The sequence below is a fragment of the Esox lucius genome, chromosome 5 (assembly GCF_011004845.1).
Source record: "Esox lucius isolate fEsoLuc1 chromosome 5, fEsoLuc1.pri, whole genome shotgun sequence".
Taxonomy (NCBI): Eukaryota; Metazoa; Chordata; class Actinopteri; order Esociformes; family Esocidae; genus Esox; species Esox lucius.
The window spans coordinates 16,107,756-16,127,688 of NC_047573.1; the positions used below are offsets into that span (position 1 = coordinate 16,107,756).

General features: G+C 43.5%; 1 protein-coding gene across 10 annotated transcripts in view; it reads left to right on the forward strand.

Annotated features, from left to right (window-relative positions):
* Positions 1-18,429, forward strand: part of myocd (myocardin) — a 137,258-nt gene extending 118,829 nt beyond the window's left edge. For 5 of the 10 annotated variants that reach the window (XM_010891860.4, XM_020046677.2, XM_020046676.2 and 2 more), the window contains 11 exons: positions 1,101-1,166; positions 9,781-9,962; positions 10,593-10,697; positions 10,826-11,133; positions 11,233-11,386; positions 11,650-12,183; positions 12,269-12,769; positions 13,077-13,202; positions 13,593-13,721; positions 14,170-14,227; positions 14,530-18,429. In XM_010891860.4, the coding sequence (XP_010890162.2) occupies positions 1,101-1,166; positions 9,781-9,962; positions 10,593-10,697; positions 10,826-11,133; positions 11,233-11,386; positions 11,650-12,183; positions 12,269-12,769; positions 13,077-13,202; positions 13,593-13,721; positions 14,170-14,227; positions 14,530-15,158 (2,792 nt within the window). In that variant the 3' untranslated portion in view covers positions 15,159-18,429. The remainder of the gene's footprint in view (positions 1-1,100; positions 1,167-9,780; positions 9,963-10,592; positions 10,698-10,825; positions 11,134-11,232; positions 11,387-11,649; positions 12,184-12,268; positions 12,770-13,076; positions 13,203-13,592; positions 13,722-14,169; positions 14,228-14,529) is intronic. The other 5 variants (XM_010891861.4, XM_010891863.5, XM_020046678.2 and 2 more) reach the window with 4 other exon arrangements.
* The last annotated feature ends 1,504 nt before the right edge of the window (positions 18,430-19,933 follow it).

Genomic DNA, 19,933 nt, shown 5'->3' on the forward strand with positions numbered 1-19,933 from the left:
TCTGTAGTGTTGTAATGAAACAGAGCCCTCAGACTGAATAGTGGCTCTGTAGTGTTTTAATGAAACAGAGCCCTCAGACAGAATAGTGGCTCTGTAGTGTTGTAATGAAACAGAACCCTCAGACTGAATAGTGGCTGTAGTGTTGTAATGAAACAGAGCCCACAGACTGAATAGTGACTATGTAGTGTTTTAATGAAACAGAGCCCTCAGGCTGAATAGTGGCTCTGTAGTGTTTTAATGAAACAGAGCCCACAGACTGAATAGTGGCTTTGCGATGTATTAATGGAACCGAACCTTGAGAGTGAGTAGTGGCTCTGAGATGTATACATAAAACAGAGCCCTCAAACTGAATAGAGACACTGCAGTGTATTCATGAAACAGAACCTTCAGAATGATTTGCTGGTCTGTGGTGCATTGATTAAACAGGGCCTTTAGAGTACATAGCAGCTATGTGGTGTTTTAATGAAACAGCCCACAGACTGAATTGCGGCTCTGTCCAATCAGCTGTCCACTCCAAAAACTCAGCAGAGTGATACATCCAAAAACAATCATAGAAATAATCAGGAGATTAACAAAGGAAGGACACATCATACTGTACATCTGGTTCCAGTGGAAACCTCTACATTGAGAACACACACATACACACAGCTCTCTGACCCCACAGGCACCTGACTACACCACACACACACACACACACATACTGACAAAAACGAGTGGCTTTGGATAGAGGTTAAAGGGAGCTTAAGAGACGATGGCCAGTTTGTATTTGTGTGGGTCAGAACACAGACAGACACACCCTTCCAGACCACACACTGCCTTAGCAGATCTGTTTAATAGCCAGGAGCTGTGTTTAGCATTCCCTACATCCTGTACACAGAAATATTTGTCAGGCCACAGTGTCATTTTTTACTTTGTTTTGTGTAGGAGTTCTGCACAGAGGGATTGGCACAGACCGAAACGTCATTGGTGTTGGTTCATGAATCGTGCTGATCCTCTCGGCGTCACACGGCCACACATTCTGTGCTGCTATGTGACATTAGAAGAGTCCTCAGTCTCTCTAGTCCTCACCCATTCTGCCTCCCCCGTCTCTCTCCCTGTAGTTCTGCAGTTGAGACTCCAGCAGAGGAGGACTCGAGAGCAGCTGGCAGACCAGGGCCTCACGCCTCGTGAGTAACACTCTTTTCCACCCACAGACACAGTGAGTGACATGGTGTACTGCTATACTAGAGACAAAGCGGAGACAAGGCCACTTAAACAATGCACGGTACGAGGCCTCACATCTAACATCCCGGTCGACATAAACCTTCACCCTGACCCAGGACCCCTCTACCCCAATAACACCACACTACCTGTGGTATGGGATAATACTGACAGTGAGTTAAGAAGTGTCTGACAAGCAGACAAGGCAAGGAGGCCGGTAGGTAGAAAGGTGCACATTTTCTCACACACACATACAAACACACACACACACACACACACACACACACACACACATAAACATGAAGAAGTCATGAGAAGGGTATATCTAATGTCTCTGAAAGATCTTAGTCCCATCACAAGGCATGCAGTCCAGACTCGCAGTGTGTGTGTGCACTGGCCTGGATTTTTCTGAAGGGCCTGCAGGCTATTTCGTCTTGGGGACTTGTAGTGTAGTGGCGGGGGGTTGGGGTTGGATGCTATCTCTCTGGCCAGGTTTGTTATTGGTTTCCTTGGGGCTCCAGTAGTGAGATAGTCAGTGGTAAGCAGGGGGAATTCAGTCCAGAGGTCCACCAAAGCTTCTCTGGTACATCTCAATGTGTGTTAATGGACATCAGAGACATTTCCAAAAGAACCTTTCCATGTGTACCGCTAACCTCTCGCCTACAATCACCAGATAAATGGCCAATCGAAAAATGATTCTAAAACAAGTGGATCCATTTGACCAATCACGTTCCCCCTTGCAGCTTTATCTCCTGCAGACTCCTAGAAACTGATAGGCCGGGCTGGGCCTCTGGATTCCGTTCCCCCGCACACTTACCACTGGCTACACTCACACACATACACAAACACACACACACACACTTTATTATCCTTCACAGGACATGGGACTGGGCAATCAATGCCAAGCCTCTTACAGTGACGGAGAGAGAATGAGCTCTGTTATTTCTCATTCTGTGCATTTTCATTACATACTTTAAATACGACTCATTTTTACTACAGTTGTTTTTAATGAAATACCATTATCAGTACTGTGTGTAGCCATGGATGCATATGTACGTGTGTGTGTGTGTGTGTGTGTGTGTGTGTGCGCGATGCACTAGGCATAGGGTGTGTGTATATATTACCCAGAGAACATCTGGTGTTTATTAGACTCTGAGTGCCGCTTCGGCCTCTTAGGGCTCTCCGGCGTGTGGCTGGCTGAGGAAAAGTACACACACACACATACACATACACACACACACACACACACACACACACAATGCCTCTCAACTCTGACATAGGGTTGTCTGAGGAGGAGGAGAAGGAGGAAGGGTCGGGTCCAGACACACACACTCCTCTACTCCTCTAATAAGATAACTGTGACATATTTACTGTCTTCACCACAAGTACCAAGTGGTAGAGCCTTTTCAATAACGCTTGGGGCTAATGGAACTACTCTGGATAGTACAGTGTAGTTTATTCTACCGCCATAAGGCACCATATAATGTACCAACGATTGAGATCTGAAGTGAGGGTTTACACTGGACACAAAGTACTGTATGTGCCTGGTTTTAGTGTAGCTTTAGGATGTTTGAACATGACGAGGCACTGTATGGCAGACAATATGTCATGTTTACAGTGTAAAAACACTCAAGTCATGTTGTGTTGTTATTCAGTGTCTGGGCAGCTCTCAAAGTCAATCTAAAGAGATATTGATGTTATATGATGATATACAGTTGGGCAAAAAAGTTTTTTAGTCAGCCACCAATTGTGCAAGTTCTCTCACTTAAAAAGATGAGAGAGGCCTGTAATGTTCATTGTAGGTACACTTCAACTATGAGAGACAAAATGAGAAAAAAAAATCCTGAAAAACATTGTAGGATTTTTAATGAATATATTGGTAAATTATGGTGGAAAATAAGTATTTGGTCAATAACAAAAGTTAATCTCAATACTTTGTTATATACCCTTTGTTGGCAATGACAGAGATCAAACGTGTTCTGTAAGTCTTCACAAGGTTTTCACACACTGTTGCTGGTATTTTGGCCCATTCGTCCATGCAGATCTCCTCTAAAGCAGTGATGTTTTGGGGCTGTCACTGGGCAACACAGACTTTCAACTCCCTCCAAAGATTTTCTATGGGGTTGAGATCTGGTGACTGGCTAGGCCACTCCAGGACCTTGAAATGCTTCTTACGAAGCCTCTCCTTCGTTGCCTGGGCGGTGTGTTTGGGATCATTGTCATGCTGAAGGACCCAGCCACGTTTCATCTTCAATGCCCTTGCTGATGGAAGGAGGTTTTCACTCAAAATCTCACAATACAAAAGCCCCATTCATTCTTTCCTTTACACGGATCAGTCATTCTGGTCCCTTTGCAGAAAAACAGCCCCAAAGCATGATGTTTCCACCCCCATGCTTCACAGTAAGTATGGTGTTCTTTGGATGCAACTCAGCATTCTTTCTCCTCCAAACACGACCAGTTGAGTTTTTACCAAAAATATTTTGGTTTCATCTGACCATATGACATTCTCCCAATCCTCTTCTGGACCATCCAAATGCTCTCTAGCAAACATCAGACGGCCTGGATATGTACTGGCTTAAGCAGGGGGACGCGTCTGGCACTGCAAGATTTGAGTCCCTGGCGGCTTAGTGTGTTACTGATGGTAGCCTTTGTTACTTTGGTCCCAGCTCTCTGCAGGTCATTCACTAGGTCCCCCCGTGTGGTCTGGGATTTTTGCTCACCGTTCTTGTGATCATTTTGACTCCACGGGGTGAGATCTTGCGTGGAGCCTCGAATCGAGGGAGATTATCAGTGGTCTTGTATGTCTTCCATTTTCTTATAATTGCTCCCACAGTTGATTTCTTCACACCAAGCTGCTTACCTATTGCAGACTCAGTCTTCCCAGCCTGGTGCAGGTCTACAATTTTGTTTCTGGTGTCCTTTGACAGCTCTTTGGTCTTGGCCATAGTGGAGTTTGGAGTGTGACTGTTTGAGGCTGTGGACAGGTGTCTTTTATACTGATAAAAAGTTCAAACAGGTGCCATTAATACAGGTAACAAGTGGAGGACAGAGGAGCCTCTTAAAGAAGAAATTACAGGTCTGTGAGAGCCAGAAATCTTGCTTGTTTGTAAGTGACCAAATACTTATTTTACTGAGGAATTTACCAATGAATTCATTAAAAATCCTACAATGTGATTTTCTGGATAGTTTTTTCTCATTTTGTCTCTCATAGTTGAAGTGTACCTATGATGAAAATTACAGGCCTCTCATCTTTTTAAGTGGGAGAACTTGCACAATTGGTGGCTGACTAAAAACTTTTTGCCCCACTGTATGCTATAGAGATTGATGTTATGAGGTTTCTGTACTGTAAAGTGCTGTTATCAAATGATTGGCTAAGCCTTGTATTATTGTGCTGTAGAGCATTAGTCTCTATGCATTTCTGTGAAGTTTCTATGCAGCCCTTATGCCATGTTATCGCTAGCATCAGGTGCATGTTGTGAACCAGAGAGAGAAGCTGACACACTGAGTGACATTTTTGGGCAGCTGATGTATTTACAGACAATGATCTCACCATGGCATCCCATGGGGCTGGTTAACAACTATGTCAGCCAAGTACAAAGCAGGCCAGGGCAGAGCAGGCCAGGGCAGGCCAGGGCAGGCCAGGCCAGGGCAGAGCAGGCCAGGACAGAGCAGGCCAGGACAGAGCAGGCCAGGACATAGCAGGCCAGGACAAAGCAAGCCCAGGACAGAGAAGACCAGGGCTGAGCAGGTGAGGGATGAGCAGGCCAGCAGGTGTGAGGACACAGAAGGACCCAGGATGTTGCTCTTCTTTCCTTCCTTCATCATTCTCAGCCATCCTTCATTTCTTTTTCATCTTTTAGGAATAATTTGGGATATTCACCTGAAGGTCATTAACTCCCCACTGAGGAAAAAATAACTGCAAGGCAAATATGTACATATATTTAATAATTTTATGAGACAGAATTAGTTCTTTAAAAGAGCCAATTAAATGCTTATGATCATTCATTTGCCATTGTTTCCCATTTCAGTCATTGATGAAATATTTGACCATATTGTTGCTATACTATTTCTCTTGGTGAATTAATTAAGTAATTAAGATTAAGATATATATATATACACACATATATATATGTTAATCTTATACAGAACAAATAATTGAACAAATAACATTACAAAGCCCCTTGCAAATGACTTGGTTATTATAAAATATTTTACATTCTTAAGACTCTGGGAAACAACTTGGATCTAAATATACTTAACGTAACGACGGTTCTGGGAAACAACTTGGCTCTAAATATACTTAACGTAACAGCGGTTCTGGGAAAGAACTTAACTCTAAAGATAATTATTGTAACGAAGATTCTGGGAAAGAACTTAGCTCTAAAGATACTTAAATGTAACGAAGGTTCTGGGAAAGAACTTGTCTATAGATACTAAACATTACGACGGATATGGGGGAGAAGTTGGCTCCAAAGATACTTAACGTAATGAAGGCTCTTTGAAACGACTTGGCTTTGAAGATACTTAACATAATGGAAGCGAAAACATTGACTCAGCTACCATTTTTCACACTAGAATCATTCGAGGAAAACAAGGCACTGATCACTGATCAGGTCGTGCCTAGTTGGAACAAAATCCTCAGTTACCTGCTGCAACACCGGAACAGATTGTTGATTATTTTCTTCTTATTATATTTAATTAAAAAAATTCAGAAACGTTTAGCAAGAGCCCAAACAGACCTGGCTAAAAGGCATAACAAAAAACATTCAGTGTACATGTGTAATGCTTCAATGGCATGTCATTTTTTTGTTGTTGCTAATTGGAGTGGTGGCATCATTTGTTTGTTTACCCATGTAAAACAGCAAGAAGATCATATATTTATATCCTATCTTATTGAAATGTTGATCCTGATGTCATACATTTCCCCTTTTATTTATAGAACGACCCCGGCAGAAAAGAGTTAGTCTGGGGAGTTAATAGTGTGGTTTCGCTAGCCGTGTACACGTAGACCCAGCCCTGGACATTTGGTCTCTGGAGGCTTAGCTGAGGCTGAAAAGAGGCCGCCTGGCAAATGACCTCATTGACAAACTGGCCCTGAGACCTGGCCCTATGGAGCTGGTGCACAACAGTATTGTTCCCCTAGACACTGCAGCCTTCAGTCAGGCAGCCACCATGACATGTATCAGTGACCGACCAGATGCCCTGTACACATAACACCTGACTGACTGCATCTTGACGTGTGTAACTCACAACTACTGGTGTGGGATTTTGAGTGTTTATTTTGAGTTTGTAACAGGTTTTTAAACTCTCCAGTAGCCTGGAGGTACAGTGATAGAGCTACTCTGAAAACTAACACAATGGACTTATTGAGTTTGGTGTGAATCACAATCAAATGATCCAGTGTTTCAGTATATCTACTCTCCCAATTTTACAGTCTGGGCCGGTTCCAAGCATAAGTGACATAAGCGGTCGCTTAGGGCCCACAAAAAGCAAGAGCCGGGGACTGGTACATCAACTCTTCCAGTGTTACAGTATATTAACTCTTACAGCATATTAACTCTTCCAGTTCTACAGTATACCAACTCTTCCAGAGTTACATTATATTAACTCTTCCAGTTCTACAGTATACCAACTCTTCCAGTGTTACAGTATATTAACTCTTACAGTTCTACAGTATACCAACTCTTCCAGTGTTACAGTATATTAACTCTTACAGTTCTACAGTATACCAACTCTTCCAGTGTTACAGTATACCAACTCTTCCAGTGTTACAGTATATTAACTCTTACAGCATATTAACTCTTCCAGTTCTACAGTATACCAACTCTTCCAGAGTTACATTATATTAACTCTTCCAGTTCTACAGTATACCAACTCTTCCAGTGTTACAGTATATTAACTCTTACAGTTCTACAGTATACCAACTCTTCCAGTGTTACAGTATACCAACTCTTCCAGTGTTACAGTATATAAACTCTTACACCTGCGTTCAGGGACTACCTAAACCATCAAAATGCAAGTGACAGGTGCAATGAACCCAACATTCTCAAAAGTACATATTGAAACATACAATTTGGAAAATGTCCCTGCAGTAGAACGTCCTGGAAAATACGATAATGATGGACATTTTATTTGTTGAAAGATGCTTATTCACTCCAACACTGGGTTTCTTTTAAATCAGTGTTACATTACAATTCCATTGTATGAATTGTATTTTCTTTTTTATTACAATTATTTCATTTATATGTACATTTTTGTGTTGTATATCAACATTTCATAATTCATTGTATTCAATAGCAAGACATAACTGAACAAATAGTTTCAATCAATTGTCATTTTATTGAAAAATAAATATTAGTAAAATAATGGATTTTGTGAAAATAAGTCTGTTTTTGAAAATGGGTGATCTTCCCCTTTAAACAAAATGATCAACCTCATGCACATGCATTCTACTGGGACACTGGAGTCTTGGTCATGTCTTGCAGTTGAAAGGCTTTGGCCCGGTCGTCATTAAAACAGTAGAATAGGTTCTCAGTCGACATACCTGGGGGAATAACGGTTAAACTGACTTCATGTAAATGAAAGCAATATTGAAATGTTTTTCTTACGGCACTGTGTTCTGTTTTCTTCCTTCTGCTCCTCGGTAAATATATTGCGTAAGGTCAACACGGGTCTGCAGCGGCAAGGTTTACTCTAACTCCCCACGAACAGGGAGGATGCTTTATTGAGACAAACAGCAGCTGTATTTGGATCCACCCTTCTCTGAAGAGATGTTTGTCAGTGTGATTTATATGGCTCCAGTGAGTCACCTACAAAGGTATCTAGTATCTGATTGGACAGGGATGTTGGGCTGTCTACCACCTCCCCTCCACATTACACGCACAAACCCTAAACCCTTAAATGCACTGGTGACCTTTTCGTTTATCAAGTTCGAAAATATTAGACGTCTGACACTTGAAAACATCCAGATCCAGTTGAGGTCCTTCCTGGGTGATACTGTGGGGATGAACTCTTAGAGGACACAGGATGTGATTAGTTTGAGATGCATCCATAACAAAAATACACAGCAGTACCCATAACCCACGATCATCACATTTCTGGGAATGTCTGAAACTGAAGCAAACAGCTCTGCCCAGACATGTGTCCAACATTTTGTTATATTAACAGAGGGAGGAAGGGTAAGAGGAGAGGCAAGGAGAAAAGAGAATAGTGGCCAGGCCGGGTCACTCTGTGTGGAAAAGGGCTTGTGTTTAGAAGTGACACCAGAGCATGGTGTGATCAAAACCAGGGTCTGCTTTTGGCAGGTCACATGTTCTTCTACGTAACACAAGTTACACACACACTCACAACCACCCTCATCCACTTTCCTGGCTCTGTCCCTTTGTTAACTTGCTGCTCCAGATAAACCAATCCAGACTCTGTTAACTATCACATCAGCCAATCAGGCTGTGTTCATTATCACTACGGCCAATCAGGCTCTGTTCATTATCACTTTGGCCAGGGCTGTGTGCACTGTGAAGTTAGCCATGTAAATTCCTTGCCAAATGCAGAGCACCAATTCAGTAGTAACCGTTCGGCTTGGTAACAGTGACAGAAGAGCATTGTGTGAATGCTATTGTGCAGAGATGATGCATGTAGGCAGAGACAGCTGCTTGTCAGTATGGAACATATTGTACACATATTCTGTTAAAGAAAATCTCTATCACTGTTTCACCAGTCTCTTCTCAGTGTGTCAGGTATCAGCCCTCTGTCACAGTGTGTCAGGTTTTGGGCCTCTGTCTCAGTGTGTCAGGTATCGGCCCTCTGTCACAGTGTGTCAGGTCTTGGGCCTCTGTCACAGTGTGTCAGGTCTCAGTCCTCTTTCTCAGTGTGTCAGCTCTCTGTCCTCTGTCTTAGTGTGTCAGGTCTCAGCCCTCTCGTCAGAGTGTGTCAGGATTCAGGCCTCTGTCTCAGTGTGTCAGGTCTCGGGCCTCTGTCTCAGTGTGTCAGCTCTGTCCTCTGTCTCAGTGTGTCAGCTCTGTCCTCTGTCTCAGTGTGTCAGCTCTCAGCCCTCTGTCTCAGTGTGTCAGCTCTCGGTCCTCTGTCTCAGTGTGTCAGCTCTTGGTCCTCTGTCTCAGTGTGTCAGCTCTGTCCTCTGTCTCAGTGTGTCAGGTCTCGGGCCTCTGTCTCAGTGTGTCTGCTCTCAGTCCTCGGTCCTCTGTCTCAGTGTCAGCTCTGTCCTCTGTCTCAGTGTGTCAGCTCTCATTCCTCTGTCTCAGTGTGTCAGGTCTTTCCTCTGTCTCAGTGTGTCAGGTCTCGGGCCTCTGTCTCAGTGTGTCAGTTCTCATTCCTCTGTCTCAGTGTGTCAGCTCTCAGTCCTCTGTCTCAGTGTGTCAGCTCTGTCCTCTGTCTCAGTGTGTCAGGTCTCGGGTCTCTGTCTCAGTGTGTCAGGTCTCGGGCCTCTGTCTCAGTGTGTCAAGTTCTCATCACCCCCTTTCTCTCTTCTTACTCCCACCTATCTCACCACCCTCCTCTCGATTTCCTCCTTCATTCCCCCCTTTTTTCTCTTCTCTCTTCCTCCCCCTCTCCTGTCCTCTCCAGTGAACCATGGGAAGTTTCCTAAGCAGGACTCATACGCGTTCGAGGAGGACAGCAGCAGTGACAGTCTGTCTCCAGAGCATCCCCACAGTGACGAGTCCCAAGGCTCCGCATGCCCCTCCTCAGAGGTCATAGGCAGAACCCCCTCCTCGTCCTCATCACCAGCCCTCACTAGCCCTAGACAGGTAATAGTCCTTCACCTCCTCCTCTTCCTCTTGTTGGCCCAGAGACGTCCTGTTTCTGCCCTGTTTCTCCTCCTTCTCCACCTCCTCTCTCTGGATCGGCTATTGTACCGTTTACAATATAAAAACGATCTAACATGAGTACACAAACCATGAACCATCGTCGCTCTCTGCCCTATGGTTTAAAAGCATAGCCCAGTAAGTCCTGAGTCATTTCAAGCAGGGGGTCAGGTTAGGTCTGCCCTCCTGTGGTGGCTAAGAGAACTACAGGATCCTCCTCTTGGCACACTAGTCACTAGTGACCTTTGGAAAGTGTGTGACTGCTCTTTGGCACATGTCACACTGCTCCATGCCAGTCTGTCTGTCTCAAACAGAGCTGCTGGCAACACGTTTCTGTTTTATCTTCTCAGTGACTGCATGCATTGCACAAATCACTGTAGACAGAGGTGATGACATTATTCCTAGCTTAAGCACCGGCCATCAACCGTATGCTAGTTTACACTGATTTAAGCTAAGTCTAGGCCTAAATATATCAAGTTCAATAGAGATTTCCTTTGATTTGATGTTGTTCCATTTCAGGCTGGCCCACAGTGTATGTAGTTTACTGTATTTCTATTTGTCTTTGTGTTCCAGGGGTGCCAGAACAGGGACCCCTCGGATCCGAGCCAGGAAGATTGCTTGTCTGCAGCTAATGGGCTGTCTTCCACCTCACATATATCTGTCCCTGCTATAGTTAAGGTAGAACAGACACTTGACTGTAGTATAGACTTCTTCATTGCCAATATGGTACATCTTATGATAGGACAGCAACTTACACTGTGGTTTGTTAAATTGTGGTTCCCAATTTTTCCAAAATGATTCTACAGTCCAAGACGTCAGACAAAAATCGCCACAAGAAGCCCAAAGACGTGAAACCCAAGGTGAAGAAGCTCAAGTATCACCAGTACATCCCTCCAGACCAGAAGGCGGAGAAGTCGCCCCCTCCCATGGACTCGGCCTACGCCAGGCTCCTGCAGCAACAGCAGCTCTTCCTCCAGCTGCAGATCCTCAGCCAGCAGAAGCACGCCCACACACACTCACACCCCCAACACTCCCCGAACACACAGGTTCATTCCCAGCAACGGCAGTCCAGCTTCAGCTACCAGCCCCTGCACCAGCCAGCCCAAGCCCAAAAGTGAGTATCCTGAATGGGAGAGGTTCTGACCCTGACCCTATCCGCCTCCATAATGTTGTGGTTTGACCTCACAAAGTGCTCTTTTTCTCCTTTCTGTAGACAATCCAGTGAGCAGGTAACGGCGTGTAGCTCCAGTATAACAAACACAGTGAACAGTAGGACCTCGTCCCCAGTGAAGACCACATACTCTGGTCAAACCAACGTCTCGCCAGTCAAACCTGGTCCTCTGCCAGCTAATCTGGATGATCTGAAAGTATGTGCTTTCTCTCTGTAGATTGACATAAATATTCCTTACTTAAGGTTTAGAAAAAGAACTAACATACAGCAAGTTTAAGACGTTGAAAATGCATACATCTAATGTATTTTCAATCCGCCTCTATCCATTCCTGTCTTTCTTTTTTTGTCTCTGTCTTCCTTCTGCCTCACTCTCTTTATTTCTAACTTCTCCTTCTTCGGTCTGTCCCACTCTCTCTGTTCCCCACTGTTGGTCTTTGTGCCTTTCCCTCTGTCTACCAGGTTTCTGAGCTGAGACAGCAGCTGCGTATACGGGGCTTGCCAGTGTCTGGGACCAAGATGGCCCTCATTGAGAGGCTCCGCCCCTTTAAGGACCCCACCTCAAGCCCCTGTCATTCGGGCTCCAATGACATCACCACAGTCACCTTCCCCGTCACCCCCACGGGGTCCCTGTCCTCCTACCAGTCACCCTCCTCCTCCAGTGCTCTCTCCCAGGGGGGGTACTACCCTTACCCCAGCACCTCCTCCACTCCTCCCATCTCCCCAGCCTCCTCAGACCTCTCCCTCAGCGGCTCCCTGCCAGACAGCTTCAGTGACGTGCCCATGTCCTCTCCTCCACAGTTTGGCCTCCAGCCGTCCCCGGCACAGCTCAGCGCTGAGGAAGGCATGGGGGGAGGGAGTCTGAGCGGGGCAGGACTACGGGGAGGGGAGGGTGGGGGTATGGAGGGTTTAGAGGCGGAGAAGGACAAGATGTTGGTGGAGAAACAAAAAGTGATCGAGGAGCTGACGTGGAAGCTGCACCAGGAGCAGAGACAGGTGGGTAACCGCACTGGATCAACCCAGCGTTGTTGTCTTCAATTCAAGAAACTTGCCGACTGTAAACCCCCGTTCTCTGCAATAGGTGGAGGAGCTAAAGATGCAGTTGCACAAGAGGAAGCGTTGCCATGGCACCACGCAGGAGAGCATCCCGGCTCCGTCCCAGCCCCACCACCTGCACCTGCAGCAGTCCCCTTCTGTGATGGGGCAGCACTTCTTCGGGGTGACCGTGAAACAGGAGCCCATGTCCCTCTCGTCCAGCTGCCCCCTCTCCTCCCCCAGGCACCTGAAGAGCCCTCCAGGAAGCTGCATGGAGGCGACCGGCCACTTTGGTGCCTCGCTGCCCAGCATGGGGGGCCCTGGTGGAACACGATGCCTGGACTCAGTCCCCTCGTCTGGAAGTCCCTCTGGCATGTCTGCCTTCCTCAGCCCCCAGTGCTCTCCTCAAGACTCACCCATTGCCAAGACTTCCAGCAGCCCCCAGCCGTCCTCCCCCAACAACCCCTACCTACTCTCACCGCCGCTGGGAAGAGATGGGTGTAGCCATCCCTTGAACCAGGCCAGCACCAGGCCCCGCAACATGCAGGTAGGCCTTAGGCAGAACATTTGTTTTGAGTCTTTGCCATACATAAAACTACTACATGTACTTTATATTTTATATATATATATAACTAGCTCCGGAAAAAACCGGAGTCCACTGCACCAAAGGAAAGTTTTGAGTGAGGAACAGAAGTGTTCAATTTGTTGTGGTCTCTTAATTTTAACCCTTCTGTTCCTCACTCAAAACCTTCCTTTTCGACTTTTTTGGAAAGAAAATAAAAAAGTGGCCTCTTAATTTTTTACGGAGCTGTATCTATCAGTGCTCCTGATAGTTGTGTGTTCCCTCGTCACAGATTCAGCAGAAGAATGGTGGACAGGCTGTGAACTGCCCCTATCCCTTAGTGTTCCCCAACTCAGCCGACCACACTCTCACCCGCAGGGGCAACACTAAAACCACAAACCCCAGCATGCAACAGAAGGTAAGAGCAGTCCTTCTGTCTAACATTGGTCTGTAGGATCTTAACATGGTTATGTGTCACATGACTGTGTGTTCATCATCCCATTCACTTAACCATTTTTCTGCTTTCCATTCATTCGTTGCTTCTCTCTAAAATTTCCATCATGAGATTCATGGTATTCTTCATCACAAGCCCGTCGTTTTAGAAAGGTTAAACTGTTCTCTCCCAGTTTATCGAAAACTTGGTATCAGAAAAACCCCACAGCCCATACTTTTTAAAGCGTTTAGCTTTTGTCCGTATGCAAAGAGAAGGTCTCCTTACATTTAAGCAACCACACAACACCAAAAAAAACTAGCTCCATTTTCAAATCAGTAATACAACGTTTTTCAACTATTTTTTTTTTTCATATAGATGGCTATTTTGCCTTCTCCCCGGCACGTTGGCCAAAAGGGCCCGGTCTCGTCCCCTGCCTTCTGTAGCTCAGATTCAGCTGCATCTGACTCTAGACAGCCCCCTTGCTATGAGGACGCAGTCAAGCAGGTAAACTAAATTATACACCAAACGCTGCTCCTGATCAAGGCTGGCCAACAACTTTTGTTTAGTTGTTACCTCTGTGGCGTCGCTTCGATTCCCACTTTCCCACTTTTCTCTCTTTCTCTCTGTGTCTCCATCTCTCTCACTGACCTTGCACCTGTTCATTAATGAATCTTTTTTGCACTATCCATCCCACTCTATGTTTGCACCCTTGACCGAGTTTGACTTGGTTCCTTCTGAGCTGACTGCTTTTGTGGTTGTGTTGTGGCAGAGTTGTGGTTGTGTTATGGTTGACTTGGTGTTGCCCTTAGTGGCTTGTAGAACATTATAGGATATTGCATAGCAAGATATCAACATCATATCAATCTAGAAATTCTACCAAACTTGTAGGCACATTGTATTTGGATCAGAATGTATTTTAAAATGTGTGTTAATCCCATTCATATTTTTGTAGCAACTGACCAGAAGTCAGCAGATGGATGAGCTTCTGGATGTGCTCATAGAGAGTGGAGGTAGGTAAACTGACTCAGAGCCAGTCTCAGTGTATGCGATGCACAGTACATGTAGCCTTTCGACATTGGAGTTACATCCACTGTAACTGACAGCGCATGTTGTTGCCATGTTTACGAATGAGTAATGGCTTTCCAACTGCAAGCAATTTAGTTCCAATCCCCTACATGAGGTGCTAGTCGGTTTGCATGTCTACGTACCATCCATCAGCCCTTAGTTGAGTAACTCCAGACTTCCCTCTTACATGGGTATTAAATCACACTCTGTGCTGTGACTCCCCCTCCCCCAACCCCTTCTCTTCAAGAGATGCCAGCTAACGCCAGAGAAGAGAGGGAGAGGTCCTCTGTAACCAAAGTTGTCCCTCACATTACAGTGTCCCCCGGAACCGCCGGCCATGCCGTCCCAAAGTTCCACCAACGACACTACGAGCACCTGTCCCCCTCCCAGCTCAACTATGACCACACAGCCAATCACATTGCAGACAGCCACCTAGAGACCCTGCTGGGAAGACCCCTAAGCCGAGGGGGTGAGGTTGCCCTCCTGAAGTTGGCCGCAGAGGAAGCAGGGCAGGGGGAGGAGGGGAGTCATGGAGCGGAGGGCTATCCCAGCACGAACCACCATCACCACCAGCACCACTCTCATCAACACCCCCACCAGGACAAAGCTCTCCCCAACAGGGACTTGATGGAAACTGCAACGCCTCCCATCCACATAAAAATGCCGTCAGCCGCCGAGGCGCAAGGGATGGTCGGAATGACGTTTAGCGAGTCCCCGTGGGAGACGATGGAATGGCTGGACCTAACACCCCCCAGCTCCGCTACTGGGTTCAGCTCTGTGCCACCCTCCGGGCCAAGCATCTTCAACACAGAGTTCCTGGATGTTGCAGACATAAATTTGAATACAGCAATGGACCTTCATCTAGAGCACTGGTGAAGCACAGACGGGCTATGGACTGGCTAGCTACCAAGACAAAGAAAAACACAGCAGATGACTTGCTAGCATTAGCTGGCTAAGCAGAAAACCTAGACAACATAACAAGAGACTGTAGTGTCTAGCTAGTTCTCCAAAATACACAGAACGAAAATAGCTAGTCACCAGCATCCAGATAGCAAAAGAACTGGTTAGATACTAAAACACAAACAAGCGACAGAAGCACTGAACCGCCACCAAAGACAGAGCAAGAGCTCAAGTTATGAACTAAAATTTGTCTGGGTACCGAAAAGTCACAGTGGGATTTTAAGTGCCTCAATTTGTCAAAGGACTTACCAAACAAAAAGCACAGTCACAGTCTTGCAAATAAATATTCAGCTCAGAAAAAATCAAAAACAGACACCAGTTGGTGCTGTTTGGCATTATCTATGTCTTCTTGGACCGTGATGGATTCATCCATGAAGGAAGTTTATTAAATGAATACTACGGGGAAAAATATTCCAACATTGCCTTACGAGAAATCTATAAAATATATGCAAGTAGTTTGATACAGTTGTGTTTTGCCATCTAGACTTGAAGACACATTTTGACAATCAATGTATTATTTGTGAGAGACATTGTTTGTATTACTGGAAAACGAAAGGAGATTACAAACTTAATTGGATGACATTGAATGCCAAATTTGTAAATATTATATTGATACTGGCTAACACATGTTGAGGTATGCATAATTGTCAGTGTGGGAGAAAACAGCAGAAACTCACAAAATCAAATGTACCATTTTAAATCACAGTTTGATATTTTCTATGTAAATATTTCAAATCTTATATTGTGCACCTTGACTAGCATAGACTATTACTGTCACACTTTGCTTCAGCCTAGAATGTATTTACAAGCAAAACATTTTGTTTTGCCATTCAATGCAAGTGTTGGTGTAGGTTTCTCACGCTTAACTGGTATATTTATTCACAAAATAATATCTCCCTTTAGTTTGAAACCCTTGGGGCCATCCTTGCAAAGTTTTGTTTAGGCCTGAGCTTTGTTACTGTGGTCTACAGTGGCTAGCTTAAAGCTTTGCTCATAAAATAATTTGCCACAGTGCTGAGGATGACCCACTAAGCATGTCTTGTAATTGAATAACAAACTGTCAGACCAGTAGATTCCAACATGGGTATAATTTGGTTACCCCTGCCTTAATCCAAAACTGCAGTGTGACCGTATACAGTGCATTGCAAATGTCAACGCCTTTACTCAGGCGTTGACAAAAATTAAGGCTAAAAAGAGGAAGGTTTATGTATATATGACCAAATTCAAAGTTTCACACTCATCCATGTGTATTTACATAAAGTAAAAACTGTAGCAGCATTATATGTTGGTAGCTACATTAAGGTAATTATTAGGTCCTAAAAGTGTTTGGCTGCAAGATTTAGACACTTCTTTTAGACAATTCTTTGTCTTGTTTTTGAAGCATGTAAATACCTTCAGGCCAAACTCTCCCTTAGCTCAGGGGTTAGAGCCTCCTAATTCCTGGACAGTCATCCTCAGCATCCAGGCTAAGTACATTATGCAAGGTTGGCCAATGGGAAGGCTTGCAGCTGTAGCCATTTTAGACCACAGGTATAAACTGTAGATCAAAGCAAAAGCTTTTTGTCTTCACTTTGTCTTAACACAGGTATCTTCAGATGCAGAAATGCATGCATCATAGACTCACCAATTGTTCACCCAAAGTTTGTCTAAAACACTGACAGCTCTTGGTTTTTCAGAAGGGGCATTTACTAGCAATGTCCGCTCACACCAAACAGTGTTACTCAGGCCACACAAAGCATCCACAATAATTCAATACAATATGGATGTGGAATGTTATGGTACTGCATAGTGAATGTTTTACCACCTTTATTAAACAATTTAATAAATCATATTCAATGATAAGCTCAAGTTTCCATCATTTTAGTCACAGCCAGTAAGTATGGCAATAAAATCTGTCTAAATTTCATCTCTTACCTTTTTCCTTTTCAATATGTACTTAATGGAATTGTTCTGTATTTTACCTTTGGAAAATTCAGAGCCTCACTTCTAGTTATTTATTTTTGAATGTTTTTATTTATACATTATAGTATATTTATATTTGACATTCCTTTATGATAAAATGGGATTAACACCAAAGGTAATATGCTGCCATTCTGATCATGCATTGTTCTTTTTAAAAAAAAGTGTTGTTTAAAATGGTATAGCAAACCAAGTAATTGAAAAAAATAACTATTTTCTATAATTCATTAAGTTTTCCAAGGACAACTATGATGTAAAAGTACTGCATATGCAGAGTACAATTCCATTCTTACGAGCACTTGGGAATATCCAAATATAATAAATAGAGCTATCTTTGACTATCCTAACTGTGAAACTAGCACATGATAATCCATGTTTATTATGTTACATAACGTTTAACCTTTTTATAAACTTGGTATTAAACCCACCATTATTCTATAGAGGTTTGGGATAGGATCTGTACAATGATTGTAAAGCAGAAATGAAAAGCATGCAGTTTACTGAAATGTATTCATAAAAACTGTGAATATAGCAAAATAACTAGCAGTCTGCAATACTTGTGTGATCTTGGCTATAGCTATGTAAAATATAGCTAAACTAATAGGACTGTTCTTGTAAAGGTACAAATGTAGATAGAATATGTAAACATGACTATGGGTATCCTTTTAACAACAGGGCTTCACCACCACAATGCCAATGAGTTTGTCTTAGATTTTGTGATGACACTGAAATGCAGAAGAAATGTCAAAACACTAACTTTGTCCTAGACTAGCTAACATTCAGATTTGGTTCAGTATTACTGTTCATTTTTCGTGTTTTTTTGACCAAGAAATTGGAAGTGATTTCCTTCAAATGCTGTTTTAAAATGAAGTTCAACACCTTTTTTCTTTGTTACTTAAGCTGTGGCACCCATTTGTATAGGACTTTTGCTGCAACCCCTGTTCATAAAACATAGGTCCAGGTTTTGTAAGCAATTCATGCAACAAAAACTAGAACGCACCACATCTTGTCATTGTTAGGCATTTCACAGATTTATAGGAGGTAAGGTTCCCCTACAGTAGCTTAATCTAATATCCAGGGGTGACTTGCTTTTTTAAACTTCAACATTTCACATCTGACAAAAAGCTTCCTTGTTGCTTGGCCACTGGACAGCTTTAACGTGTCTACCAGTATGTGTCCACACCACTGTATTACTGAAGAGAAAAGAAATAAACTTAAACACAAATAATCATTGACTCAGTGTTAACCCTTTGTCTGTGACGACGGATGCCCCATGTTCACCATTACAACAACTCTGTTTTCTCATTGTGAACTTTATTCTCTTTCATTGATTTTTTTTTTTTTAAACCTTGATAAAGATACTATAATACTTATTGCCCTTAATATCATCTTATAATCTAATATTAACATTTTAATAAATTGCCATTCATACAACACGTACTCCTCAATAAGATACTATTAAACAGGTAACCAGAAGTGCTCCACACCCACAGAACATGAGTGGACCATCAATTAACTCTTCCCATCCACCTTTTAGATGATGAAAACATGCTTTTCGAGATAGATGCAACATTTAGAATGATGCCGGCAGCACCGTCAGGAAAAGAGACGACTTGATCCCATAGTACACTTTATAGGGTATCACGTCTGATGTAGTACTTTACCTGAACGCTCTATAACATATAGTGCTCTATAACAGTCCACACTCCTGAATAAGCTGTACTGCATGTCTATGTAGCACTTCTATAATGCAGTGCCATGGGGAAGTATTTACCCTCTTTAAAAACCATGTTTATACTGTCAAGACCAATATCAACACATTTCAGATCATGTGAAACTGAGTGAACAAATGACATTAAATGAATAAAACAAGTTATGCAAAACCTGATTCTCCTACGTGAAAAATAATTGGTCTGCTACTCAGTAACTTGTCATTTAGCAGACACTATCCAGTATGACTAACAGGGAAAAAAATATATCAGGGTTACGTGTACAACAATGTTTTCAAAACCACAACCTTTCATTTACTAAACCAATGCTCTAAACACTAAGTTATCCGCCAGAATGAGTGCAACCAAAAATGTCCCATAGTTAAGTGTAGGTCTGCACAAAGTAATATAACATTAAATGATTTGCTTTGAAGTCATTTGGATTTAGAACTTGTGTATGTAAATCACTGTCTTGCTGGTATGGTAGAACAGCCAGTTTTCACACAGGGCAATTGGCTATGGCATAACTTTATTTCATTAAATAAATATTGAAATGTGTTTAAATCGAACGTTTGATAACGCTGTGTAAAAAAAGTTAAAATGATAACATTTGAAAGGGGGCAAATATTCCTTCACACACTTTGCCTAACTTTTCCAAAGGGGCTTTTCAGGAAGCACAATGACTTCACCAGCTCCCTTTCCTGAACATACAGAAACAATGTAATGGTTTCGTGCATAAGGACATTACATAGCTACGGGAAATTACAGCTGGAATCCTATCAAAGTTATCTGGCAAACAGCGTTGACAGTGCTTAGTGAAACACAAACCTGGGTGGTTATTCCACACAGCTGACATGCCTAGAGTGAGGGTCTAGTGACAACCCTCAACACCACAGACAAACAGTGGTACACAGGATCACCAACTCCATGGTTTGTGGCACTCCTTCACTCTGTTAATAGACACTAAATGTGGGTGATCTGACCGTTGAGACTGTGGCCTTCTGGACCAGGGAGAGTGTGTGT